This window comes from Chrysemys picta, chromosome 14 (assembly GCF_011386835.1).
Source record: "Chrysemys picta bellii isolate R12L10 chromosome 14, ASM1138683v2, whole genome shotgun sequence".
NCBI lineage: Eukaryota > Metazoa > Chordata > Testudines > Emydidae > Chrysemys > Chrysemys picta.
Window position 1 is genome coordinate 25,148,298 of NC_088804.1, and position 27,961 is coordinate 25,176,258.

The 27,961-nt window shown below is 37.1% G+C and overlaps 1 protein-coding gene across 3 annotated transcripts in view; it reads left to right on the forward strand.

Annotated features, from left to right (window-relative positions):
- The window catches only part of GPATCH1 (G-patch domain containing 1), a 32,157-nt gene extending 4,213 nt beyond the window's left edge, over positions 1 to 27,944 (forward strand). The window contains exons 3-20 of one of the 3 annotated variants that reach the window (XM_065567182.1): positions 328 to 413; positions 1,134 to 1,294; positions 1,641 to 1,738; positions 1,917 to 1,975; positions 2,431 to 2,673; positions 4,279 to 4,426; positions 5,716 to 5,795; positions 9,882 to 10,086; positions 13,846 to 14,124; positions 16,232 to 16,410; positions 16,684 to 16,811; positions 17,217 to 17,353; positions 17,703 to 17,872; positions 20,235 to 20,448; positions 21,978 to 22,085; positions 24,327 to 24,451; positions 24,996 to 25,144; positions 26,703 to 27,944. In XM_065567182.1, the coding sequence (XP_065423254.1) occupies positions 328 to 413; positions 1,134 to 1,294; positions 1,641 to 1,738; positions 1,917 to 1,975; positions 2,431 to 2,673; positions 4,279 to 4,426; positions 5,716 to 5,795; positions 9,882 to 10,086; positions 13,846 to 14,124; positions 16,232 to 16,410; positions 16,684 to 16,811; positions 17,217 to 17,353; positions 17,703 to 17,872; positions 20,235 to 20,448; positions 21,978 to 22,085; positions 24,327 to 24,451; positions 24,996 to 25,144; positions 26,703 to 26,733 (2,600 nt within the window). In that variant the 3' untranslated portion in view covers positions 26,734 to 27,944. Of the gene's footprint in view, positions 1 to 327; positions 414 to 1,133; positions 1,295 to 1,640; positions 1,739 to 1,916; positions 1,976 to 2,430; positions 2,674 to 4,278; positions 4,427 to 5,715; positions 5,796 to 9,881; positions 10,087 to 13,845; positions 14,125 to 16,231; positions 16,411 to 16,683; positions 16,812 to 17,216; positions 17,354 to 17,702; positions 17,873 to 20,234; positions 20,449 to 21,977; positions 22,086 to 23,373; positions 24,452 to 24,995; positions 25,145 to 26,702 lie in introns of those variants that run through there. The other 2 variants (XR_010592580.1, XM_065567183.1) reach the window with 2 other exon arrangements.
- Positions 27,945 to 27,961: the final 17 nt, after the last annotated feature.

A 27,961-nucleotide genomic window follows, 5' to 3' on the forward strand; every position in this document is an offset into this window, starting at 1 on the left:
GTGGAGAAGAACTGTAGTAATAAATTATCAAAACATAACACCACTACATTTGTTTTTGGGAAAACAAATGTAAATTGGTATTATGTATTTTTTTCTGCTGATGTTCACTGTAAATAGTTATACTTTTCTATTAAAATAAACATAATTGAAGATGCTACCGTTGGAATGCTCTCCTTATGGATGCATCACGTTGTGTTGGCGTGTCCTTAATGTGTTTCTGATTAATAGAATGGCAAAATGGCAACATATTACCTTTTCCTTGATGCGTTCATACATTATATTAGAGTTTCTTTTTATACATTTCTTAAAGATTTGCTTTCTTTTAAGGATGGGCTCCTTCAACTTTTGTGTCATCACGTCAGAAGAGAGCAGACAAAACAGTCCTTGGACCAGAAGACTTTATGGATGAAGAGGTAAGTTTACAAAAATTATACAAAAAGTTGTGGCATGACAATACTTCAGATGTTTGGGCATTTTATCACTGCGTATATTGTTGCATGAATTTATGTAGATATGGATAATAGAATCATTTTTATTGTAGATAGTACTAATAAGAAATGTGTAAGAATGATCCATTATTTTAAATCTTCATCGAAGAACTGATTTAATCTTGTCAGGGACAAGTGTGCATTTGGTAGTGGTGGGTTCTGCTTACTTCTTAACTTGGAAATATTAGGATGTAAAATATGAGCATCCCTAGTTTTGCTGGCATAGTTTTGAGGGCTGATGGGTGTAGTTGGGAGCAGTTTCAGCCCTTGAATGTTTGTAGGCAATTTAAAAACCCTATTTTGTTTAACTAAGAGTCTTCTAGGTAGGACCTGTTTAAAACAAACAAAAAGAAAAACCTTACGAAACAGAAAGCAAACAAAACTTTCTAGGTCTCCATTATAAAGAAACATATGTAAATAAAGACTGTGATTTTCAAAGGTGCTTAAGGGGAGGTAGGTGCCCAATTCCATTGAAATTTAATTAAAGTTGGACACCTCACTCCTGTAGGAGCCTTTGAAAACCCAGCCAAAATAAAGGGCATAAACTCCAGGTTTTCCTTGGATGGTCATCTTTAATATTAGTCTATATTTGAAGAAAAGTTATTTCTAATTAGAATTTTTCCATTTTGTGTGTGTTTTTTTCAGGATCTAAGTGAATATGGGATAGCGCCTAAAGAAATTACAACGACAGATGACTTTGCTTCCAAACCCAAAGATAGAATAAAAGAAAAAGCTAGGCAGATTGCAGGGGTAACTGCATCCATTCCAGGAGCCACTGCACTGGATGATTTAATAGCACCAGCAAAGTGAGTAGATATAGCGCCTCATCCCCAAAACATCTATGCTGTATTGGCAAGTAAAAGAATATCTGACTACTGCAGTTAGTGCAAATTACTGCAAAATATATAAAATTGCATTTTCAAAGGGACCTCCACCTGCCTTCTTGTTTTGCATATGCAAATTTGCGCACACTGTCATTTGCAGTTCTGCATGCAAGGTACAAATGATAATACATGAAGAATTGTGCTTACAGAAAACTGCTTTGAAAATTTGGCCCATCCTGTTATGAATGTGTAGCTTTCAGGAGCTTCACCATGAATATTTTTAAATTAGGCTGTCAGCATAAATGTTTTGTTCTTAATTTTCTCTTAGAATAACTATTGGTGTTGAATTATTGCGAAAAATGGGCTGGAAAGAAGGACAAGGAGTTGGACCTCGAGTAAAGAGAAAGCCACGCAAACAAAAACCTGGTATGTTCAATTAAGTTTTGAGTCATGGAAAATGTAGAGTTTCTAGTCTTCTCTGTGCTATTGAGAAGATCTTGTAAAAACCTTTCATTTGCTCTGTGGTTAATTTTTTTTAATGTAACTAAGAGAAACTTACTGAAGAATTGTAACTTTATAGTATGGTGCTGTTATGTCTTTACAGATCCTGAAGTAAAAGTATATGGCTGTGCGCTACCACCTGAAGGATCTGAGGGATCTGAGGTATTATGCAGGCAAAAGTTACTGTTTTTTATATAAAAAACAGTATTTGTAAGTTATATTTAAAGTATAACTTTCAATATATGTAAAAATGTATAACAAAAAAAATCTATTATATGACTAGAATAAGAATATTTGTAGTGTTGGTCCCAGGACATTAGCGAAACAAAGTGGGTGATGTAATGTCTTTTGCTGGACCAAGTTCTGTTGGTGAAAATGACAAGCTTTCAACGTACACAGAGCTCTTCTGAATATTAATGGTTGGGTTAAGGTAAACCTAGAACAGCTCCTTTTCTAGTCAGGCATGTGAAGTGATATCAGTATGTATTTAGAGAACTCTTAAGCTTTTTCAGAATTGGACTTCATCTTAACTAAATGTTGCTGTGGAACTTACATTTTTATACTGCTGTACAGAGTTTAATGTTTGTTTATTGTAGTTTACTTTAACTTTGTAAAAGGATGAAGAGGATGAATATCAGCCAGAGAATGTGACGTTTGCACCCAAAGATGTAATGCCTGTAGACTTGACTCCTAAAGAGAATGTCCATGGACTTGGTTACAAGGGTCTAGACCCCACCAAAGCATTGTTTGGGGCTTCAGGAGAACACCCCAGTCTTTTTACTGATGGTTCTGAAAAGACAAGTAATCTACTTGGTGATTTGAGACATAGTAAAGGAAGAAAATTGGGTATCTCAGGCCAGGTAAAACATTACTGTATATACTATGTTGCAGTGCCAGTTATAGGAAATAAATGTTTGTCTTAAAATCTCTCTAAAATGGAATTAAAACAAAGTTTTAAAGCAAATTGAAAATACCATTTCTGTAATTAAAAATAATACTTTGTACTACTCTGTTCCCTTCTCTCTGAGAATCTGAAAGAGATCATGAATTAAATCTTAATAATACCTTGTGATGTGGGATAATAGTAGTATACCAAATTTGAGATGGAAAACTAAGGCACAGATAGGTAAAATGGACCAAACACCAAAAAACAGGGTCAGCCTGAATCTTGAATTTAATATATTTTTATTGGTTGAAAGAGGCAAGGATCATTGGTTCCTATTACATTATGCATGACATTCCAATATTAATATTGTGATTGAAATAAATTGTGGGAGAGTGGAATAAAACAAATGTATACAGTACTCTCCTTTTTTACATTGAAAGTACTCTTAAAATTGCAGTAGAATCTGCAAGGGCCAGATGCTATGCTTCCTAGTCCGTAATCAGGCAACACTTCTGTTTAAGTCAATGGCAATTTTTGCTGTAAATGTAGATATTTCTGTTATTACAGTGTTATTTCATATTCTCAGAGAGCCAGGAACAGTAGAAAAAAAATCACACTATCTTATCAATGTGAAGCAATGCTTTCATTAAATGTTCCCTTTCATAAGGTAGTCTCATTTTTTTTTCCTACTGTTCCTGGCTTTTTGAGAAATAAAATGTAGATAATTTGATTTTTATTTCTCCATGAGATGGAAAATACTCATAAACTGTAGAATGATCGCAAGAAACTTTGTGTGGTTTGAGAACAGGACTGGGAGGCAGGTTATCTTGCTTCTGTTCCCATTGCTAACACGGGCTTGCTATGAAGACATGGTTGAGTCCATGAAGCTTCTATATGGCTTAGTTAATGGGTGTAATGTAATAATATCATGATGAGTGTGGTGTAAGTAAAAATGAAAGTGAACATTAAATTTCTCCAATTGGAGTAAAATGAGCTTTTTGTGAACCAAAGATGTTTAATTTTTGGCCATTTCCTTCCAACGCTAGGTTCTGTCAGCTACATTCAATTTCCCTTTAGCACTATGCCCTGTGATTCATGTTTTCACACAGGAGAAACAGTGTCAAGTTATGTGATGTTTGGGAAAAAATAAATATGGTCAAATATGGTTGTATTTATTCCCATTACGCTGTTCTTCTCCTCTTTAAAGGCTTCCTGCCAGCATATTATTTTCTTCCTTTAGAGCTCAACTAGTGCGGTTCGTATTTAGATGGCAGGATACGTTGTTCAGTGTTATATAGCTAATCCTGCCGATTATAAACCAAACATGCCTCTGACATAGTGGTCCCAGTCCCTCTCTGCTGGAGGAGCTGGAGGACACGCTTGCTGTTTTGATCATTGGTCTCCCATTTGGCAGGGTATAGTACTTGCTACATGAAAGTTACTAAACTGGTCCCAAACATGTAATTTTAATTTCAGAGACAAAATATACATATTCTGACATGTTACTTTTTCAAGACAGAACTGTTATATTTTGACACTGTAGAATTCTAACCATTTTTAATTTAAAAAAATGTTCTAGGCTTTTGGTGTAGGAGCTTTGGAAGAAGACGACGATGATATATATGCTACTGAAACATTGTCAAAATATGATACAGTTCTGAAAGATGAGGAACCTGGAGATATGCTGTATGGTTGGACTGCACCTAAGCAGTATAAAAACAAGAAAGGTAAGAATTATAGATAGATCTGAAGTTTCAGTATAATTATACTTATAATGTATATAAGAATGCTAACCTCTATTTCCCAAATATGCTCATTTATAAAGGATTGATATTTTCTAGCCCTGAGATCTCAATATTTCACCTAGTTTCCTCCATTACCGTTACTTATAAAAGCAGATTAAATGGAAAACTTCTGCTTTCTTCAGTTTAGTCATGTATTTATCTGAAAAATTGTTTGTTTTTTTTTTTTTTTTGCTCCAGAAAAAATAGTAAGTGAAAAGCAAAACCACTATAAAAATACAGATGATGTTAAGAGAGCTTATTCCAAAATTGTCCATGGCCAAGGTATAAAATATTATATGGAAAAAATGTTAAATATCGTGGTTGAAAAGCACTCAAAAGTTAGGAAATGCCAGGATGAAAGTTGCCTATGCAATAGATATGAAACTACATTAGCATTATACAGCTCAAAATTACTACGAAAGAGGGCAGTTGTAAGAGGAAAATAATTACCACTAATAGTGATAATAGTTCACCACTAACATTAGTGGTTATGGTTGAAAATCTCAGAAATACTGTGTGCACTAGGTTAGAACTAATACTAGACCGTGATAACTAACACAGTAGTTTTAATGTCAGAAAAGATGCATGAATATTTAAGAATCCTTCAGTAATTTACTTGCAAATATAGGGTCTGATTTTGTCGCTCTTACTAATATGGGTAGTCTTGGAGATTTGAGTGGGGCTGCTCACATGAGTAAGTGCTGTAGGATCACGTGTATCATGTTGCCATGTATCATGCAAAGCAGCACTTGGTAAAGTACCATCTTTGGATTTAATGTAATGTACATACATAAACTTCTGAATTTCTTTCTAAATGAAATTGATTCCATCAATATTGGCTTGAATTTGGTTCCATCAACATACATAGTGTATAGCCAGTCACAGCCGTGGAGGCTTCGATGGATTCTGAATGAGATAGGCATGCCTCAGGGATTGTTGTTAAGCAAAAATTATGCAGGATATGAAAGTCAGTGGTAACTTTTGCATATTCTATTTGTATTATACAATGCATAGTAGTACTAGTTATTGCTGATCATTCACAAGTTGAGAAAAACTGTAAAGGTTTTTAATAAGGAATTAAAAAATATCAGGACATACTGATTAAAGGATGCTGTATCAGAAAATAGAATCGTTTGAAATTATTTAGTTAAAAAATTAAAGTTGAATATCCCTGTTTATGAAGTTAGTTGTTGGCTTTGAAAGTTATGACTAATTCTGTAATCATTTTATAGGAATGGAGAAAGAAGTTAAATATATTGGCAAAATTCTGGATGGCTTTTCCTTGGCTTCTAAATCATCAGCTCCAAAGAAGGTAAATAAAACATAATTTTTCTCTTAGCAAAAACAACTGTTATAATTTTGCCATCTTTACGTGTCTAAATATAGACAATAAGTAAACACTCATATGTCAATAATAATCAAATAATTTATGAAGGAAAGATGTAAAGAAGCCTAATATAGATCTAAAGAGTGATATGCAATTTGACTGAGCTCCTTTGTTATTACTCTATTCTACTGCATTCATATTGTGTCTTGTAATAGGAATAAACTTCTTGGTAAGCAACAAAGGTATCCTAAAGAGTCAAAACTATAGGTTTTCAGGTTGATAATACAAACCTGAAGTTTGTCCATCCACTAAATATACTAAATACATTCAGAGCTGCTCACTACTGTTTGGCAGCAGTTTGGAGAATTGGTTTTAGCAAGAATAACTTATATATTCTGCTTGTCTGTTGTTCAAACATAACATCATATTTTCTTAGTGACCAAGACCTCTCAAATTCACTCGTAGTGACAAATTTGTTTTAACCCTATTTTTAGGACTTAATTTTAAATACAAGGGCTGGTCTACACTGGGGAGGATCGATCCAAGATACTCAACTTCAGCTACACGAATAGCGTAGCTGAAGTCAAAGTATCTTGGATCGAATTACCTGGGGTCCACACGGCGCGGGATTGACGGGCGCGCCTCCCCCGTCGACTGCGCTACCGCCGCTCGCTCTGGTGGAGTTCCGGAGTCGACGGTGAGTGCGTTCGGGGATCGATATATCGCGTCTTAACGAGACGCGATATATCGATCCCGGATAAATCGATTGCTACCCGCCGATACGGCAGGTAGTGAAGACATACCCCACGATGTATTGGTATAAGTGTAGAATGGGGTAAAATCCAGGCATATATAAAATTTTGTGACAGTATGCTTTTCCTAAAGAGGAAATAGAAAGAAAAATCCACTTAGTATACTTCACCATAAGGAGGCATTGGGATATCTGTTGTTTGTTGAGGACTATTCTTTTAAGAGATATGAAAACAGAATTTCAGTGGAGGATACAAAGGTATTTTAGAAGCTTAGGGAAACTATTCAACTTCTAAAATTTAACGTTTGAAAGTGCATGTATCACTGCTTTACAGCCAAAATGCTTCTGAAATAAATGTAGTCAAACTTTACTAGTTCTGGGTCATTGAGAACGAAAATGATGCTTAAAATTGTTGATTGGCTCTAGTTTTCAAGATATGCTATTGGGTCAGTATATACGACCCTTGACTTGGGAATGGCGGAGGATAAGTGAGTTCTAAAGGGAAGGGATCTCAGCTTAAACCAGAAATGACTAAAATACACCTTTGACTGGATCTATGAATAAATCTATGACTGGGTTTGGACAGTACTTGCTTTTTAGGCAAAACAATGAATGATGCAATCTGAAGCTGGTATTGGATCATACATGATATGAATTGCATCATGTTATTCCTAGAAGTCATGGATGATGCAATCATAACAAAGCTTACATCACTCTGCTGAAAAAATTGCCCTATATCAGCTCTAGAAATCATCCAGTGTCGTGCTCTCTTCTTTGTCAGCGTTTGATTTTGCAAAGGGACACATTTCTGTTTAGCCAAAGTGAGCAGAGATGCCTCGTACTTGTGTGAACAGTGCAGATAACTTCTGCTATGTTTGTGGTGAAGTGACTTTTGCATCACAAAAGCGGAGTATAACCACTATAGTTATGAAAGCCTATCACCTTTATTTTGGCTGCAAAATTGGAGATCAGGACAAGAGGTGGGCCCCACACATATGCTGCAACACTTGTGCAACAAATCTTCGCCAGTGGTTGAACAGGAAAAGGAAATCTATGCCTTTTGCAGTGCCAATGATTTGGAGAGAGCCAACAGATCATACCAGCTATTGTTACTTCTGCATGGTGTCTCCAGTTCGGAAAGGTGTGTCAAAGAAGAAAAAGTGGACTGTGCATTATCCAAACATTCCATCAGCTATACGCCCAGTACCCCACGGAGAAGGACTGCCGGTTCCTGATGCACCAGAATCATTCTCACTTGAGTCAGACGAGGAAGAGGATGAAACTTCTGGTCCTGAACCATCAATGTTACAGGACCCACATTTTCTCCCATCCTCCTCCTCTGAACCACACCTCATAACACAAGGTGAACTGAATGACCTTGTCAGGGATTTGGAACTACCTAAGAGTAAGGCAGAGCTGTTGGGCTCCAGACTACAGAAGTGGAATCTCCTGGCAGGTGATGTTAGGGTTTCCATGTTCCGTGACCGTCAAAAGGATCTTGTCCCATTCTTCTTCCTGGAAGGTGATCTTGTAGCCTGCAACAACATCGATGATGTGATGGCAGCCCTCAACATCATTCACGATCCAGATGAGTGGAGACTGTTCATTGATTCATCGAAGACGAGTCTTAAAGCTGTTTTACTGCATAATGGCAATGTTTTGCCATCAATTCCAGTTGGTCATGCAGTTCATAGGAAGGAAACCTATGACAACATGAAACAACTTTTGAGGTGCATAAACTATGACCAACATCAGTGGCAGCTTTGTGGCGATTTGAAGGTTGTTGCTCTCTTGCTTGGTCTGCAGACTGGATACACAAAGTACTGCTGTTTTCTCTGCGAATGGGATAGTCGTGCAAGAGATTCCCTCTACATCAAGAAAGATTGACCACTCCGACAGTCATTGGAGCCTGGGAGGAAAAGTGTTCAGCATCCACCACTTGCTTGAATCAAGGAAGATTTTGTTACCGCCCTTATACATCAAGCTGGGTCTGATGAAGAACTTTGTCAAGGCCATTGACAAAACACAAGCAGCTTTCCAGTACCTCCATGGAAAATTTCCAATGTTAGGTGAAGCTAAGATAAAGGAAGGTGTCTTTGTTGGTCCTCAGATTCGTGAACTTTTTCGAGATGATGCATTTGACCATGCACTGCGTGGCAAGGAAAAGACGGCATGGAAAGCCTTCCAGTTAGTGGCAATAAATTTTCTCGGAAACAACAAGGCAGACAACTACAGGTTGTTGGTGGAAAACCTCCTCAAGGCATACAAAAGCCTTGGTTGCAACATGTCACTAAAGATACATTTTTTTGCACTCTCATCTAGATTTTTTTCCACCAAACTGCGGAGCAGTGAGCGACGAGCACGGCGAGCGATTTCACCAGGACATTGCAACAATGGAGAAATGCTGTCAGGGCAAATGGAGCCCATCAATGCTTGCAGACTATTGCTGGACAGTGACAAGAGATGCTCCATTTAATGAATACACGAGAGAAGCCAAGAAGCACCGAGTAGACACTGAATAGGACTAAACTATGTACATAATAGTTTTTTGCCTTTTGTTTCATAATAAATTTTATTTATATAACCCTTTTGCTGATTTTTAAAGTGTTACATAAACAGGACAGGTGAAATATTATCATGTAAAGCAACCATAAACACATGAAAAGACCTAGGTTTACAATTTATGATTAAAACTCTACTATCTACACAATATACATAGACATAAAATGTAAAAACTTAAGTATCTTAGAAACAGTAGCCAATCAGTTGTTTTAATTGTTATATTTGAATTCAGCACATCAAAATACATAATAAATAGCACATTTTATCTCTGAAGCCAACGACTTCTCAAAAATTGTAGACCAGTGTAATCCCCATTTTAAGGAAGGTAAATTCTTAAGCAATATCCAAAGCATTTTCTGAAATTTTTTTTTTTAAAAAAAGCAGTTCTTGATTTGCTATTTGATCTATGGTATAATTTTTATAAACTGACAATTTGGTAATTATTTTTTTCAAGTTTCAAATGTTCCTGTTTATTACAATGCCATTTATTTATTGATTCAGACTAATTGAGCCTGTCTAGTTTGTTTGTTATATAGCTTACTTTTCTATTGTTAATGTTCACAAATTAAATTGACAGTACTTAAAGGAGTATATAGGTTGTGGATGTCCTTTTCTGCAAGTCTGAGCAGTATATACTAGTAGTCTATAGTAAGACTAACTTTTGTACGCTGTCTTGTGGTTTTAGTGAAGGACATCTCATCTATAAATAACAAATATGAAACTACATCTCTCACTGTGTTTTCTGTTTATTTTGGAAGACTTATCTACCGCCTGACCTGCCAAGGGATTACAGACCAGTCCATTACTTTCGACCAGTGATAACAGCTAGAAATGAAAACCCCCTTTTACTTCAGGCATTAGTTGAATCAACTGGGAAACGTGAGACTGATACTCCACAGCAAAACAGACACACACTGAATGCATCTCAGAGGAGGGAATTGCTAGGAGAGACTGCTCTAAAAGGTATGTGACATAGTGTGTGACCATACTTCTCCTTGTTTCATTATAATTTAGATTCACTTAACACTGACTAAACTACTAGGTTATCCCCATAATATTTTTAGCACAGGAAATACTTGTTTACAAACTTGAATGTTTACAATCTTGAATATATATATTTTCTAATTTAATAAAACTAAAACTAAAAATAAAACATCCCTTATGTTAGCCAAAATATTGGACAATATGATCCCTAAATGTCAATTACTGGGAATACCTACAGGTGTTTTCAGTTACTCACACTAATTAAAGGAGAACAGTGTGTGTGTAAAGGCATTTCATTTTTTGCTTCCATGAAGCCTAAATTTATTTTTTTAAATTTCTGCTTGTGGGTTTTTGGTTTTTTTTTTTTTTTTTTTTAACCCTAGAAATTCAGATCTTGTGTAGCCTGGAAGATTTTATAGCGCTCTAGTCACTAGTGGTGTTATGACATTATATGAGTCTCGAGAAAATAGCAAATAAGAGGGAAAGGGGATGTTAGACTTTTTAAAACTTTTTTTTTTTGGTTAACACTTGTTTAATATCAACCAGTAAGGATACTGGAGAAAGAACATATTAATTGCCTTTCCCTTCAGTTAAGTTGTGAGGCCACAATACTCATGCTGCGAGACAGGGTGGATTTTAATCCGCAAGCAGGTAACCTTTAGTAAAATAATCTATTTTAATCTTGCTTCGCATTTGTACGTTGGCGTTATTATGCTAAAGAAAGGTTGGTTCTCATTGGTTGGTAACCATTAAAATATGTTGATTTGCAACTAAATGTAGCCTTTGTACTAATTTTGGTCCTTCTTTTTGCTAACCAAGATATTCTATATTTATATACATGTATTTAAACAAGTATATCATTTAATTTACATTTATTCAGATTTTTAATTTTTACATTTACATTGTTTAGAATATGGTGAATGATGCATTTCTTTACTAGATTATTCATTTTTTTACTTGATTTGTATCAAACTCTGTTTGAATAGAAATTTAATTAAAAATGCACAAAGCAAGCATTTTTAATTTTATTAGACAAATAAAACTATCAAATGTGTGCGATACATAAAAAAACAAGTCTTAATTTATCAAAATGTGTTCTTCATTTAAAACTGACTTATTAAACAAAGGAAGTATTATATGTGGTTACTGAACTCTTTGTTTCTCATCGCCATGTCCTTCAAGATTTTAGAACTAATAGGCCTCATTCTCTCACCTAGTTTTATTAATAGATTAGAAGAAAAACCTATTTTTCTTCCTTTTTTTTTTTTTTTTAGCTCCCATTGGGTTTTTTACTTTGAGTGAACTAGTCATTGAATTGAATTAGTTGAATAAACTGAGATGAAGAAAACAACATTTCTTTGCATGCACAAGAGGCTACTCTTGCCAGAAGCTGATTTAGCACTTGAACAATCTCAGGTTCCAGATACTTAGCCGGTGTTCTTCCCACCAGTGCAGTGGTTTGACTTTCTTTAAAACTTGCCAGCAAACATGTACTGCTTAATATTTGTTGTTTAATTTAAATTATTTTATTTAAATCATTTTAATAGACAATAATAAGTTTAGGCCTTAGCATAGGTTGTCATCATTTCAAATTTAACTTGAAATAGGTTTATTTATAAAAAAATAAACCTGCATTTTATTTAAATAAAAAAATCTGATTTTGATAAAAGCCATCTGATTGTTTTGATTTTTTTCTTTAAATAATAGATTTTTATCCACCCTGCTCTGAGACCCCCCCAGAAGAAGGGGCCCCCGCAAAACCTGGAAAGGTCAGACTTCACATTTCTCAGTAAAAACTAAGGAGGACGCTTCCTTTTTGTCTTTAGCCTTTCAAGCCTTTTCCACACGTCATAAATAAGCAAAATTTGGCACAAACATTACTTAAAAAAATATCCATTGCAGGTCACTCTTAAATAGCTGTGACAGAAATTAAGATTGTATAATGGCTACAATAATGCTATTTTGTCAGCTTTTAAAGCATTCCACCTGGTAAAGCTCCATGGCATGGCCTTTAACTTTCCGCCTCGTGAGAACTGGAGATACTCTCCGAACTAACAGTGCTACTCTTTAATCAACAGGAATAGTTGTTGTTGGGTAATATGAATAATTCCCTCATCCTTGCCCCCGAGGGCTGAGCATGACGCTTCTGTAGCATCCCCAGCCCTTCTTCGCTTGGGAAGCAAGTGACTGGGACCGGGAGATGCACTGTACATGGCAGAGTTTGGCACTGAGACCACTGGGCTAACCAAGCGCAAAATATATTTATAACTGAAAACAGCATAATAGATTAATATAATGGCTAAATTATATGCAATATAATTAATAAATATATATGCACATGTTTATGTAATGAAAAAAGAAAATATATGGAATTGTCCAAAACTTTCAAACTACTAATGTAACTACAGTAAAAGCTATGTTATCCAGCACTTTACCAACTGGAAAGCTCTATAAACTGGCATTTCTGATCTTCATTGAAAGTCTGGTTTATAGTCCGATTGGTGCAGGGCTGGCAGGCTCCCTAGCTGGCTTCACATGGCTCCCTGGAAGTGGCAACATGTCCCTGCTGCTCCTAGGCGGAGGAATGGCCATGAGGGGTGTGGGGTCTGGGAGGGGGTTTGGGGCAGAGGGTCAGGGTGCGGGAGGGGTTTCGGGGTGCTGGATCCGGGCAGCGCTCACTTTGGGCAGCTCCCTGCAAGTGGCAATATGTCCCTGCTGCTCCTAGGCAGCGATGCAGCTAGGCAGCTCTGCGCACTGACTCCACCCCGCCCTAGGTGCTGGCCCCAGAGCTCCCATTGGCCAATGGGAGTTGCAGGGGTGGCACCTGCAGGTGGAAGCAGCGCGCAGAGCCACCTAGCTGCGCCTCTGCTTAGGAGCATCAGGGACATGTCGCTGCTTGTGGGGAGCTGCTCGAGGTGAGCGCCACCCAGATCCAGCACCTCCTCCTGCACCCAAACTCTCTCCCAGAATTCGCGCCCTGCACCCACTCCCCTGCCCTGAGCCTTCTTCTCCCATCCAAAGTCCCTCCCTCTTAGTTAACCGGAGTTTTTGACTTACCAGTACCTCCCATTTCCCCAACATGCCGGATAACAAAGCTTTTACTATATTAGATTCTGAAGGTTTAAAAAAAAAAAAATGGAGCATATATATATGCTATACAAAATTTTACATTCCAGATTTCTGTGAAGTCTAGATCTTTACACTATCAAATGTAGACATCCCTGGTTTATATTATGCCAGTTGATTTGTTTTTCATCATATGTATCTATATACATCTATCAGTACAGAGATCTGGTGGGGCACAATACATATGAATGAGTGTGAAGCACTATTCTGCTCCTTTCATAAAAGATGCATCCACTCAAACAGCAGTAGGTGCACCAAAGATGTAACTTGTAAAAGCGATGTGTGTCTGTCTATAACTTTTTATATTAGTGTAAAAATTGCAGTGAGAGCCACTTCTGGTAAAAGAAATCTCCTCTCTTTAAATGACCATTTAAAAATATTCCCTCAGGGTTTCCAGCAAAATTGTGACATTTAAAATTAACCACTACTAGAGTATTGATTTTTTTTATGATTTCTTGGGTATCTGAATGTGTATACATCCTATATTTAGACACATTTTTGTTTAGATAGGGAAATAATATACATGTAATATGTTTTATTCATGACAGTAGAGATAGTTACAAAGATGTTTACTTTTCCAAATATCTCCTTATTGCTTTTTTCTATCCTCAGGTCCATCTCCTTCTGTTTTGGAGTATCTGTCAGGGAAAGACAAAGAGAGAATCAAAGAAGCAAAACAGGCAGCTGAACAACAAATGAAAACACAAACTTTGCCTCAGCAATCCCTGAATATCTCATCTGCCTCAGATGGTGTTAATCACAAGTGGCAAATGGCATTGGGGGGGCAGTTAGCCACCCCTGGTTCTAGTGACTTCAAACCATTTGCAAAAAATCCAGAAAAACAAAAAAGATATGAGGATTATGTAGAGAGTCTTAAACAAGGACAAAAAGGTAACTAGCAAATGGTCATGAAACTCTTCTGCATTTTTTTTATTTGGAAAAAGTTATTTCTGCAATTTTAAGTATTTCATTTTAAGCTTCTTATAGGCTTGATTCTAGAATTCCATATGCTTGGCAGACCCCGTGAAACCTGCCCGTGGCCCCCGGGGGGGGAGGGGGGGGGGGGCGGCCGGCCTGGACTTCTGGTTGAGAACTGCTGTCATGGACCATACTGTGATCTTGCAGTTTTTGTTTTGTTTTGTTTCCTTCTTGTTTACCTTCCAGCTCCATACCTTCAACCTGCTTTTAATACTCATCTCTCTTTTGTAATTAAGACCGTATGTACTCTGGGTACAGTGGGACCATAGTAATGTTAACTTAGTCTGTCGCCAGGAAGTATCCTTCATTCCCTACCCCCATACAACAGTTTCATGTTTCAGAATACCCATTGACGTAAAATATGATTTTCAATAGTTGTTATTTTTAGGGATGAGTATTTTTGCTGTGCTCTCCAGGCCACCTTGCTCCACTCTTCAGGTCCAGCTTAAAACCTTCCCCCCTGCTCCCCAAATATGCCAGGGAAATGGGGAGCTCGTAGTTGGCTTTAGCAGTTAATATCCAGGGCTCCCTGTTATTCAGTGGCTGTGCTGTTCTCCAGGAAAATCAGCTACCCAGCCTGTGCTTCTGGGTTCCCCCCACTTTCCATCTGCAAACTGGGCTTCAGCTCTGCTGGGCTTCATGGATCAGTGTAGGGAGCAGGTACTGTAATCCAGTTGACTTGCATTTGTGGGGAAAACTGGATAATGAGAGACAGATCTCAGCAAGACAGGGAAACAGAAAACAAATGTCAGATGCCCAGTTGCAGCAGAAGGGCAAATTCTGTGGCAAAAATGCTGATTTTTAGGTATTTTTGAAAAAAGCCATATCTACGGAGTCCATGGGGTCTCTTACTAAGATGAAGGAAAACTCGGAATCAGAAGTTGGTCCAATAAAAGATGTTACTTAACCCACCTTGTGTCTCTGAGATGGAGGCATGTTACTACACCTCTACCTCGATATAACACTGTCCTTGGGAGCCAAAAAATCTTACCGCGTTATAGGTGAAGCTGCATTATATTGAACTTGCTTTGATCCACTGGAGTGCGCAGCCCCCCCCCCCCTCCCCCCCCCCCCCCCCCCCCGGAGCACTGCTTTACCGCATTATATCTGAATTTGTGTTATATCGGGTCGCGTTATATCAGGATAGAGGTGTACTTTGTTTTTTTATGTTATTTCAGGTGCATTTGGCTGTTCTTTGATGTTGAGCTCTGGGCCAGTAGTTTATCTGCTCAGGACATAGATTGTTGCTTTGTATAAAATGGAACGACTTAAATGTATTTATTAGTAGAACAGGATGAAAATGCAGGAAATCTTGAAATAATGTGGAAGGTCAAAAACCTCATATCAGAAGCTCGGCTTGATGTTGATTTTGTTCCTCTCTCCTCTAGAAGCAAATATGAACCAAAATCTGTTCCTTGTAAACAGGAAAGGATGATTTTTTTTTTTAAGCTACTTGGCACATCTGAATTTGTACTTATGAGCACGCACATTTTATGCATCCAAAAAGCCAATTTGAATACTCAAGTGCATATCTAAACTTTAAACTTTACTAGCAGGTTCACATATTGAGCTTTTTACCTTTACATTTCAAGCATTTTGTTGGAGTTGTGTGTGGAGTTGTTTTGTTTTCTATGGAGCAATTCATATTTTGTATATTCCAGTGTCCATTACAGAGCAGTGAGTTAGGTGTCAATAGTACAGTAATGGGTTAGGTAAATGAAGTAGCCATCATTCATTTGTCAAAGATTGTCATTCTGACACTATCTTGGGCAGTCATCCTTGGCTACAGAAGAATAGTATATCCAGCAAGACACCCGGGATTACCCCTAGTCTTTATTTCTGAAGTTTTTGGCACATTTATATTCAACTACATATTCATCACACCCTTGTGGAGATGAGCTTGGCTTCTTGAATTTGTTTAACTCATTTTGTGATTCTTTCAAACAGCATACAAGTGTATTTTATACTTAAAAGTAACTTTTAAGGGCTTCTAAGCATTTCTGTCCTTTAACTTAAATAGATACACCAGAAAGTCATTCAGATCCGGGTATGACAGAATGGGAGCGAGGAAGGGAACGAGAGGAGTTCTTCCATGCAGCAGTGCTCTACAAATCCTCTAACTCAGTCCTGTCATCAAGGTTTACTAGGGCCAAGCATGAAGATGACACCGACAAAGTGGAAGTTCCTCGAGACCAAGAGGTTCATGCTGTTAATAATCCTGTATTGTGATAACCTGTGTTAACACTCAGTAGCACAGTCCAATTTATTTAAAACATCATGGTAGAAGATAAATGTAATAATGTTCTGTTGCCTTAAGAAACCAAAAGTAAATATACAATACTGCTCGCACAGCAGTAGTTAAGTATTTATCCTTTAAGTTCACTGAATGTTGACACCATTACCATAATAACAGGCATTTTAAGAAGGTGATTATATTCTGTAGAGTATATAATCAACATTTGAATTTTACAGATGGATATTAATGACAAAGAATCTGCAGTGAAGATGAAGATGTTTGGCAAGCTCACAAGAGATAAGTTTGAGTGGCACCCTGAGAAGCTATTGTGTAAAAGATTTAATGTTCCTGATCCCTATTCTGAGTAAGATGATTAATCAAATATCTTAATGCTTTCAAAATAATTTTTTTAATTGTTCTGAAATGTGTGTTTGTGTTATGTTTGGGGAACATGCCAGCTTGACATCTCTGAAGGCTGAAACCCTCTCTTTATCTTCAGAATAGATGCAACCCAGGTAGAACAACAGTCAGGCTTCCTTCTGATAACTTGCCAATTTGCTTTTTACCTAAACTAGAAGGATCACCTCATTAGAGATACTTTGAATGGAAATAGGTGATCCCCCCCCCAGAACATAGTAGATGCTCCTTTGTTAGGGTTTGTATTCATGGACTCTGCTTGTTTTGTGGATAATCTGAGACTTCATTTTCCAATGTTGTCCATCCATCCCATCATTAAAAACGATTGACAAATAATTTCATTTTCCTCTAGTTCATCGATTGTTGGGTTGCCCAAAGTGAAACGTGACAAGTATTCTGTATTCAATTTCTTAACTCTACCGGAGTCTACCACAACAACTATAACTCAAACAACAAATGAAAAAGTACAACAGAATATCAGTCCTAACAGTAAGTGGGTCAGCATTTTATTAGTGTAATCCCATTGATGTACTCGTCATGGAATGTAAAAAATACCAAGATGCAATTTCCTTAAAAATAAAAGGAAACTGTTTGAAAACTCAGAGCTACATATATAAGGCCAGAGCAATTGAAATCAGTGGAGTTATACTGATTTATAGCACTGAGAATCTGGCCAATAGAGATCTTCTAGTTTTAAGATTTTTTTATTTTTTAAATATAGGCAGTAATGATAAAGCAAGTATTAGTAAATAATTGACCTGACTATGACATGCTGTAGTATTTAATATAAAGCTAATTAACCATGATGCTTGGGATCTTGTACCATTTTTTTTTTAAGAGCCAAAGAAACCATCAAGATGGGATGTATCTGACAAAGAGAAGAAGAAAAACGATTCTGTTAGTGAGTTCATAAGTCTTGCTAGATCAAAAATTGATATTCAGCAGAAACAACCAGAATCAGTAATAGAAGAAGACAGAAGTAGAACAAGTGATCCCCTTCCCAATAAGGTATAAGATTTCCAAAGGTTTGACATTTTCAGTAACATTCATGCTATTGCACATTGCCCTTCTCTTTCTTGATCTTGTTTTGAAATGCCTTTCCTTGTGCATGGAGAGAGTCAGTAGTAGCAACTCATACTAAGTTAGAAAAGACATGTCTGCACAAATTATGCCCTCCACCTGTGGGAAAGAGAGCTGCTTCTCCACAATATGTCTCCTATGGAAGCTCCTCTACTGGGGCTCTGCAAGCACTGGGTTCCTCAAATGGAGAGGCCGCAGACCCAGGACAGAGCTAGCTGCTCTGCAGCATCATACAATCACAAATGTACACTAGAGGGAACTTCCTGACTTTGGCTCTAACTTACTTAGGTTCCCATACTGTGAGCTTAAGCTTCCATCCCCATGAAAGATGGGCAGTGGCAGGGAGGGTCCTGGTCACCACAGTTCCTGCAGCAGCATGTCCTCAAGAAGATGAGGAAACCAGGAGGCAGTGTGAAGGCACCAGTTGACTATAAGTGGCACTGCATGGATCTTGGAGTTCTATGGGTTCTTTGGCCTGAATCTCCCTGTTGTGTGCAGTGGGAGGAAAAACACCAATTTTCCCCCCTGCTCAAACAGAAAATGGGGAAAAAAACTCTGCAACAGTAAACTATTAAATTTGTAGTCTTCTGTATGGGGAAACATATTATACATTGATGGGGAATCTGGGATATTGCCATAACAGTATTTAGCATTGAAATGCTTTGTATTTTTATTCACATCATTTTGCCCTATAATTTCCTACATAAAGCACATAATTTTAATATCGGTGGTTCTCAGCCTGTGGTCATGTGTTGCTGGTGGTACATGAAGAGCTGGCTGATCTCAGGGTGTTGGCAGTCTTTGTTGTTTCAATAAGACAGCTAAAAACAGATCTCTCATAAGCAAGTTGGTGTAGTTGCCACAGGAATATATGATAATGAGTGTGAGGAAAGGTTGTGTACATTTCTAGAAGTTGGAGGGGAAGTGGTCCAAACAATGGGGGGGGAAAAAAACCCAATCCTTGCTTTCTATGGAGAAATGTATAGTTCAGATGAAGGAAAACACTTGTTCTTCTAATTCTTGCTGTTTTACTGAAGAAGCAAAACAGTAATCTGATGTACATGAAACTGCATGCATGTAGATCTTGATATGAAGTAGTAAATGTATTTTGATTGAGTACTATCTGCTATAGAGAGCAGTGTGATTCTATTACATGTGGGGACGAATTGTGGAGACCTTCTGTAGCTCCAACCATGAGAAATTACAGGGGTTAACAAAAAGAGCACAAATTGGGTAGTTATCATAAATAACAATTACCCCTTTTGCTTGTGCAGTTTTAGCAGATATGTTGGTGGAGGCCATTTGAAAATTTGGCCCTAACAGTGAAATTTGTTAAGGGCTATCAGTCTTGCATCTGAAGAAGTGAGGTTCTTACCCACGAAAGCTTATGCTCCCAGTACTTCTGTTAGTCTCAAAGGTGCCACAGGACCCTCTGTTGCTTTTTACAGTTTTTTTAGGTTAGCAGGATAGTTCTTTTGTTAATGCAAACATTGGTTGACTCTCACATTTGACATTGATTTTATTGTGAATGGACTTGGGGGCTTGAACAAGGCACATTTAATAAAGAGGTGGAGGGAATTTACTCTTTGGAAAGGGTCTGCAAGCCTCTCTGTGGTCCATGTAAGGACTGTGGGGGGAGCTAGGTTGCAGACGGAATCACCCTACAGTCTTTGTAATCCCTAAAGTGTTCTGCACTGTTTAGAATGGTGCGCAAAGGGAAACATGAGATCTGTGCTTACAGGAATTTTATGGTTATAGCTCATACATACAGGACACAAGGATTGCAAGTATAGTCTGGGATTATGGCTGTAGAGGCTGTGATGCCTTCCAGCAGATGGGAGAGTTAATTCCATCTACTACACCCACTGATTTTCCTGCCCAAAGTCCACTTTTCTCTGCTTTGTACAGGGACAGATACATATTATTCCGAGGAAGATAATAGATTTGCTTGTTGTGAACTTAAGTTAAAGAAAAAGTATCTAGAGTCTATTGACTTAAAAATAAAAAGTGTTAATATTTTATATTCTTTCAAGTGAGCTGTTCTGACCTGCATGAAAAAGGCACAGGATGCAGTGTCCTGTATTGGAAAGTGACTTAATTTATCAGTATCTGAGCTCTACTACTGTGCATCAACAGTTGTCAAGTTTATAGACTTCAGATTTACTGTAAAATTTGCTAATTTTAAAATGAAAATACCATTAAAAGTGTCACAATATTTTATCTTAATGGAGAGACACTTCTTTCCTCTGTCAGTGTTTAATTTTTTTCCCTTATGGGCACTGTTATGCAGGCAGTTAATGAAAGCACAGATCAGAAAAAAGAAGAAGAAAGCAGACCATCTATGGACTTATTTAAAGCTATCTTTGCCAGTTCCTCAGATGAAAAATCATCCTCATCTGAGGAAGATAGCGATGAAGAGACGCATCAGACACCTTCTGCTATGCCAAACTCAGAAAGTACAAAGCCTGCTAATCTACCAGATACCTCCTTAGCTGATGTACAAGGTAATAGTAAACAGTTTGTTCAGTTTCATGAAGTTCTAGCAATTTTATAATAAATTAAAATATTATGAGCCTAGTAGAAAAATGCTTTACACCAGTTTTACACTGGTGTAACTACACTGTTCTCAATGGAGTAACATCAGTGTAAAACTGGAGTAATGGAATGCTGAATTAAGTGCTCTCTATTTAAATATTATCTACATAGCCATAGGCCAATGACAGTTTTTACAGATACACTGTCAGATGAATTTGTTTGCTAAACAGAGTGAGGGATGAGGACAAATCCTATATTACTCTGTAAAGAAAGCCCCCAAATTGGGTGATTTTATACACCTGTAATAAGGTGTATGATATATGATAAAGTATATATATTGAATGAAATTTTGATCAGACTGGAAATAGGTAGAATTTGCATTTATTTGAAAAAGGAATTTCCTTTCTATATTTTGATATTCTCATTTAATATAATATTGAAATGGATTTTTAAATAGTACAGTAATATAGCTGTATCTCATCAGTTTTCATTATCGGTCTACAAAGCAAATAAATTCACGGGACTGGAGGGAAAAAGTAGTCTTCTGTTATTTAGCAAGATTTAATAGCAGAGTATTATAGGGAGTTCTCATACTAGAAATTAAAGTAACGATGTTCTAGAATACATTTAATAGTTTACTAGGAAATATTAGTAAGTAAAATAACATTTATTTTGACATTTAGGGATGATGTATCTTTAATTTTTAAATTGGCTTTTGTTTGCATACTTACCAACTAGAAAAGAAGGCAATATGCAGTAGATCTCCCAGTAATTAGTGCCAGTTAATCTAATTAGTGCAAATGGCAGATGGAGTAATAAGTTCCTAAATAAAAATAAGCTAATACCCCCCATTCAAATGTAAAGTAGCCTTATTTCATAGTAAAAATACCAATTTATATATACTTTTTAATATGGAAACTTTTCAAACTGCTAGGTCTAAAATCACCTTTTAGGCTATTATATCTTCAACACTGGAATTTACATAATTCTTGAAAAATTTGCAGGGGTGAATCTGTTTTTTGCCCTTAAGTTATAGATTCTTTTGTTAATATTTATACTTGTGTTGCCTGCCATTTTAATTTAAAAATCAGTAGCACTGTGATCAAATATTTGGTGATCCCAGCCAGTGCAACCAATCTTTGAAATGCACAGGAAGGTGCAAAAGGAAAAGGCATCAACTTCTCTTTGTTGATACAGATTTTTAAAAAGTTAAGAAGGTTGTGTACAAAAAAGAAAGCTTAAGAAATCATATATTTATGTAACTGAAGTCCTTTTTAAAGAATTTGTGTAGTTATTGGGGCCTTCAATAAGAAATAAGGGTGAGAATCACCTTCTGCTTCTTTGAAAAACTAGTAAGTGCAAAATCTAAACAAGGGTGCAAAATTCATTAACTTGTCTATTTATTTGATATTTCATTTTTAATGGAATATTTCTCAGCTGTCTTGGGTATGGGAAGTACTTTTTCCTTTTAAGTTAACCTATATGTTTGTTTTTCTAGAATGCATGGCTGTTACAAAAGAGCCTGACCTTGTGCCACCTCTTTTGAAGGAGGAGCTGGATAAGGAAGAAGAATTTGGACCGAGGTTGCCTCCAGTTTTCTTTTCTAGTAAGTACTGAAGACTTTAAATTTTGTACACTGAAAATGTATATTTTATGCAGTTATTTTATTTATGCTCCCCATAAACATCTTCAAAGTTACTTCATTATCTACCTTCAAATCCCCTTCTCAAAACTCTCCTTTGTCATGATGTCAGGTGTGCTGAGACCACTGCCTATCATGCTAACCAATATTGTCTTATTACTTCCTGGTAGTCCCCGGTCTCTCTGCCTTCATCTGTTGTCTCTTGTCTTTTATAGTTAGAGCCCTGCAAATCTGTGGATATCTGCTTTATATCCGTGGATATCGGATGCCGATATCTGCAGACCATTTTTGCAGATCGCGGATCAGATGCAGACATAGGTGCTGTCGCATCCCCTGGCTTGAAGTGGTTTCCATTATATACAGGGTTTACAGTTTGGATCAATGTCTCTCAGTACCCGCCACTATAAAAATTGTTCCAGCACTCCTGGATGTGGCTACAAATTTTGTATCCACGCAGGGCTCTAAATATAGGATCTCAAAGGTGGGGAAGCAGCTGTTTGCAGCTCATAGCCTACGAAGCTGCTTCTCCACCTTCCAGAGCCTATACTCCTCCCCCCGCCCGCACTCCGCATTTACTGACCTGACATAGCAATATGAAGTTGGGAGATGTTTCCTAAATAGCTTGGATGCTTAAACTGTAGCGATAGGAACATGGTAAATTTTGCTGCCTGTCTTGATCTAATACCTCCTTTTTCTCTGTATACGTGGGGGAAAGGGATATAGGCTGCTTCCCCACCTTCCAGATCCTATATTCCCTCTCCTCAGTATACAGAGAAAGGGGAGGTGATAGATCAGAAACAGCTGTCTGCAGCTCTCATAGCCTCATAGTGAGGATCTGGAAGGCGGGGAAGTAGCCTCAGAGGCTATGAGCTGCAGACAGATGCTTCCCCACCTTTGAGACCCGACATACCAGGGGTCGGCAACCTTCGGCCTATCAGGGTAATCAGCTGGCGGGATGCGAGACATTTAGTTGATATTGACCGTTGGCGGGTACGGCCCCCCACAGCTCCCAGTGGCCATGGTTCGCCGTTCCCAGCCAATGGGAGCTGCGGGAAACAGCGGCCAGCATGTCCCTGCACAAGGCTCTACTTATATTTAGATTGTAAGCCCCTCAGGGCAGGGACCATCTTTTTGTTCTGTGTTTGTACAGTGCCTAGCACAATGAGGTCCTGGTCTTAGGACTAGGGTTCCTAGGTGCTACAGTAATGTAGATGAGGATAATTTCATTTTTTTTATACTGTTTGTATTTCAGAGGGAAATTTATTGACTGGTATTTGATCTGCAATTAGGTACTATACAGAGATAGATATGCAAGTGAATGTTACACCGGCTTAAAGCTTAGAGTTGTTAAGCAGCTGTCCCCATGCAAGTAGAAGGTATTTTTGGTACAGAGATATTATGGGTCAATAAGTGTGTGTGTGTGTGTGTACACACACACACACACACACACTTAATGTGGCTGTAAGTTTGTGTTCAAGTCACTAAAATTCAGAACTCCTGTGTAGTTACTGTCTTTTCTCTACCCAAAATCAGACCTTACAGATCTTTGAGTAGGAGAACGTATGCTGCTGCTATTACCTGTTGAATGTTGAACAGACAGGGTTTTTGTTGTTGTTTTAATCCTGTTTAATTAACGACGTTCAACAGATTTAGCGTGAATAGCAAGGCGTTGTTACTTCATCTGTGGAAATTTTGCGCACAGATTAAAGATATTCTATGTGTTCTTATGTCATATAATTTCAATTCAGATCCAGGTCCCTTTCTTGGAAACTATCAGAGCACTGGGGTCCTTCATTCTTCCCTCCAGCCCCACATACACCTGTGTACATTAAAGTGATATTGTCAAAAACTTTGATCCTACATTGGGATCCACTAGCACAGACTTTTGTGCCTGTGAAGATTCCCACTGATTTCATTGGGGCTCTGCACAGACTTGAGTCAATGCTAACAGATCCTGATGCAAAATCGGGGCCAAGGTTGGCATGATGTGTTTTTTTTTGTTTTTGTTTTTTTAATATCTGAGTACAAAGGTGTTTCTATAGAGTAGAGAAGTTAAAATGAGGAATTGGGAGTCCCAAATCCCTTATGTAGCTTTGGAAATCTCAGCCCAAATATTAGGGAATTTAAATTTTTGTGTAGTTTAATATTGTGTTTGTCTTTTATATGGTAATGCTTTTATTTCTCTATATTTGATTTTTGCTTTAGAGACTATTCAGAAACATGAGCCAGTACCACTAGCAAGTTCTCTTGAAGCCAATCAGAAAGAGAAACCTAAAAAGAACAAAGAAAAACACAAGGCTAAGAGAGAGCACAAACACAAAAAGGAAAAGGTGACCAGCTTAAATAAATTGGTTCTTTCTTCCTTTCTTTGGACTGATTTCCTCAGCCAAGTGAAAACTACCATGATCTATGCTAGATTATGGAAAACAGAAATAGAGTTGGGCTGTGTGGACACCCTCCCTTAGACTCCCTTAGCACTTCTAGCTTAGAACAGAAGATACATTGGCTGAACAGGGTGCTGCTTCTTTGTGCTTAGGGACCATACGCATAGTTTGCTTAGATACTGCATAAAGCTGTAGAAAACCTTGATACAATATAATAATGAAGTTTCTAAATATATGTTAATTTAATTTATTTGGTCCTTGCCTCCTAAAGACCTTGGCTTGTATTATTTAAAGTGTACACAACTGAAGATGTGCAAGTACTGTTGTTACTGCTCTGCTCCAGTTAACTTTGGAATTTACACTGAAATATGTTTCCTGTAATCCCAGTTGCTCTTTTTTGGTGACCTTCTGTTTTAATTTGACCAACTCTCTTTGTAAAACTTAAAAAAAATACACAAATAGCAAACTCAACTATTTCTTTTTTTAACAGAAAAAGAAACATAAGAAGCACAGGCACAAAGGCAAACACAAGAATAAAAAATCAGAGAAAAACAGTAGCTCAGAGACTGCTGATAGCAGTGACAGCCTTAGTGACATAGAGGAGATCACAGGTTTGTCATCCCAGGAACTTCTAAGAAGGTAAATAGATAATTTACTGAAATCTTTGTAAATCTGGCAGCAATGAGTCAGATTTTTGCTAGTGTAACTTGGTGTAGTTCTGCTGAAGTCAGGAGAATTACGCCAATTTAAACCAATTTAAACGCCAATTTAAATTACGCCAATTCAAACCAACCAGGATCTGGTACAATATGTTTGTGCCTAGAATACAGTTTATGTTGCTAATCAAGTCAGAAAAGATAATTTATCCTAGGCTTTTGGATCTAGATGTGCCAGATAAGAACTAGTTTTAAGATAAAGTGCTCCAGGGAAAAGAGCGTTGAGCAGCTAACTCTGCAAGGACTAGATAATGAAAGTTAATTTGGGTGAGATCTTGGTGTCATTGTAAATTACTATAAATGGGAATAAATACTGAGTAGGTAAGAGAAATGCAAATGGTGAGAAGTGTTGCTACTACATTTGTTCAGAAGACATAGTTAAGGTTAACAAAATTTATCCCTCCCCTGATAACTATGGGGTATTGCCGGATAGATTTTTAGTATCCAAAATAAATGCTGTAATCTGGCTAAAATTCTTCGTAGCTGAATGACCCAGCTCCAGCAGATCCAGGTTGTTGGGCTTATTTTGGTTCAGTCAGGGCTTGTCAATATCACACTGTTCACTGCTTGCTGGTTCTGTTCTTGTGAGATGGCAAGTTATTGACGTGTAAGATCATTCTGTGCTTGAATACAAGGTTACTGTAAGTCAGTACCCTGCTGGCTCACAAATATGGAGCAGGCAGGCAGAACTGAGTAGACAATGAGAAACTGTTTGAATCAAGTGCGCATTTGTTCAGCAAGCTGAAGTGAAGGTGGTAGGTCTAATTTTAGACAGTGTGCTGTTAAATATTTTATAAACCATGGACTTGAACAAACCAGTATTAAGCCCATGAACAGTAGAAGAGAACACTGTGACTTCATTCTGTTTTCAAAGTATGTTCCATACACTTCTAAAAAAACCAACCAAATTAAACATAAGTAACTTCAGCTCCAAGCATGCTCTGGGTGGAGGAATCACTGCATCACACTCCAGTTAACCCCTCTGGCTGATTGAAGGAGTGGCCTCAACATGTTCTGCAGAGTAACAACATTGTCTTCCTTGGTGTAGGAAACTCATTGTGGTATAGGACCTTAGTGGGACAAGGGAATACAAATAGGAAAACTAGGCATTCCAAAGGACTATTCCCATCCGTCCTTTGTTCATTAAAAAACAAGCAAACAAAAACCTGATGAGCGCAATTTAAAAATTTATTTCTAAAAATTAAGCTTTGTTTCTGTATAACATTTTCTCTCTCTCTTTTTTTTTTTTTTTTTTTTTTTTTTTTTAAAGGGTAATTTTTAAGGGGCTTCCAAACAGCTCAAAATTTGCAGCCAGACCTGTCTTGTCTGAAGATTTGCCAATTTTGTTTTATTAAAAGGGCAAAAACTCATTATGGTTAAATTCAGATTGAGGGTTTGAGAAACCTTTTCATTCTTGTTAAAGTGATTAAATGTTCCTGGTGGTGTTGTGTATAACTGTTAAATATGGACTTTTTTTCCAGACTGAAACATCTTCCTGCAATGAAGCAGTAACTTGCTTTCTTCAATACTGTATGACTTTTGGTCTGAAACTTTGATCTCCTCCATGATGGAAGATCAGTAATGTATAGATTGCACTGTAAATGTTGTATTTATGCTGAATATGTTTGAAATCATAAATTTATAATTTTTTTCTGTGATATTTTACCATTTTAAACTATATGAATTGTGGAATGTTGGAAAGATCTTTCTTTTTTTTTTCTTTTTTTTGCTGCTAGCATGCATTATCAAAAGTAATCGTTCAGGCTCTACATTTAATTAATGTGAGGGCTATTGGTAGCAAGCGCGCGTGTGTCTGAGAGTAGGACTTCTCCTTTACATCCCAGTGTTCTACTAAAAAGGTAGACTCAAAATGGTGAATTCTTGGTTGTTTTGAAGAACCTATTATAATTTGGTTTGAGCTACCTTTTAATTTAAATGAGACTAGATATTTTAATAAACTGTATATTACAAATGGTATTTCTGGTGTGTTAAATCATTGTGTGAAAGTTCTTAAAATATTATAAACAAGAATGTAAGTCAATGCTGAAAGAAGTGAAGCTCGGAAGTTAAAAAGGCATAATTTACATGAAAACAAGTCATTCTGTCTCTCTCTTATGTAGATATTCAGAATGCAGAATTTCTCTGTATTTCTAAATGTGTTAATCTGTTTTTCAGACTTTTTCTGTCTTAGAATTTTGTATATTATCCATCACCATAGTATGGCTTTTTCAATAAATTAACAAATGGTATGATGCATGTTAAAATAGCATTACAGTACTGGATTATCTTGAACACTACCTACATAAAAAATGTCATCATCAGTATCGGCATTATTCTACATTCATGTTTATATTTAACACAAATGTTATGTTGAAAAACCCAAAGATTCTTCAAAATTTTCTTGCTTGCTCTGAGTACAAACCTGTGCTGTATTGTACACTTAAAAGGAGGTTGAAATTTCATTAAAAAGTCCAAATAAGTCTGTAAAGTCCTATTACAATTACAGGGTTGTTCCTGATGTGAACTATAAAATAATACTGAACCACATGACTGTCTCTGACCTCCGTGAATGGAAAAAGTTGTTAAAACCAGTTCATCATGATTTATTATGAGACTAAAAGAATGTTCTCCATTTGCAATTGCTAACAAAAAAAAATCAAACAAGCTCAAGGTTGTAGATGATGTTGTATTGGGCTAGCTAAAAATAAAGTAAAATTTCAGCATTTACAGTCTTTTTAAT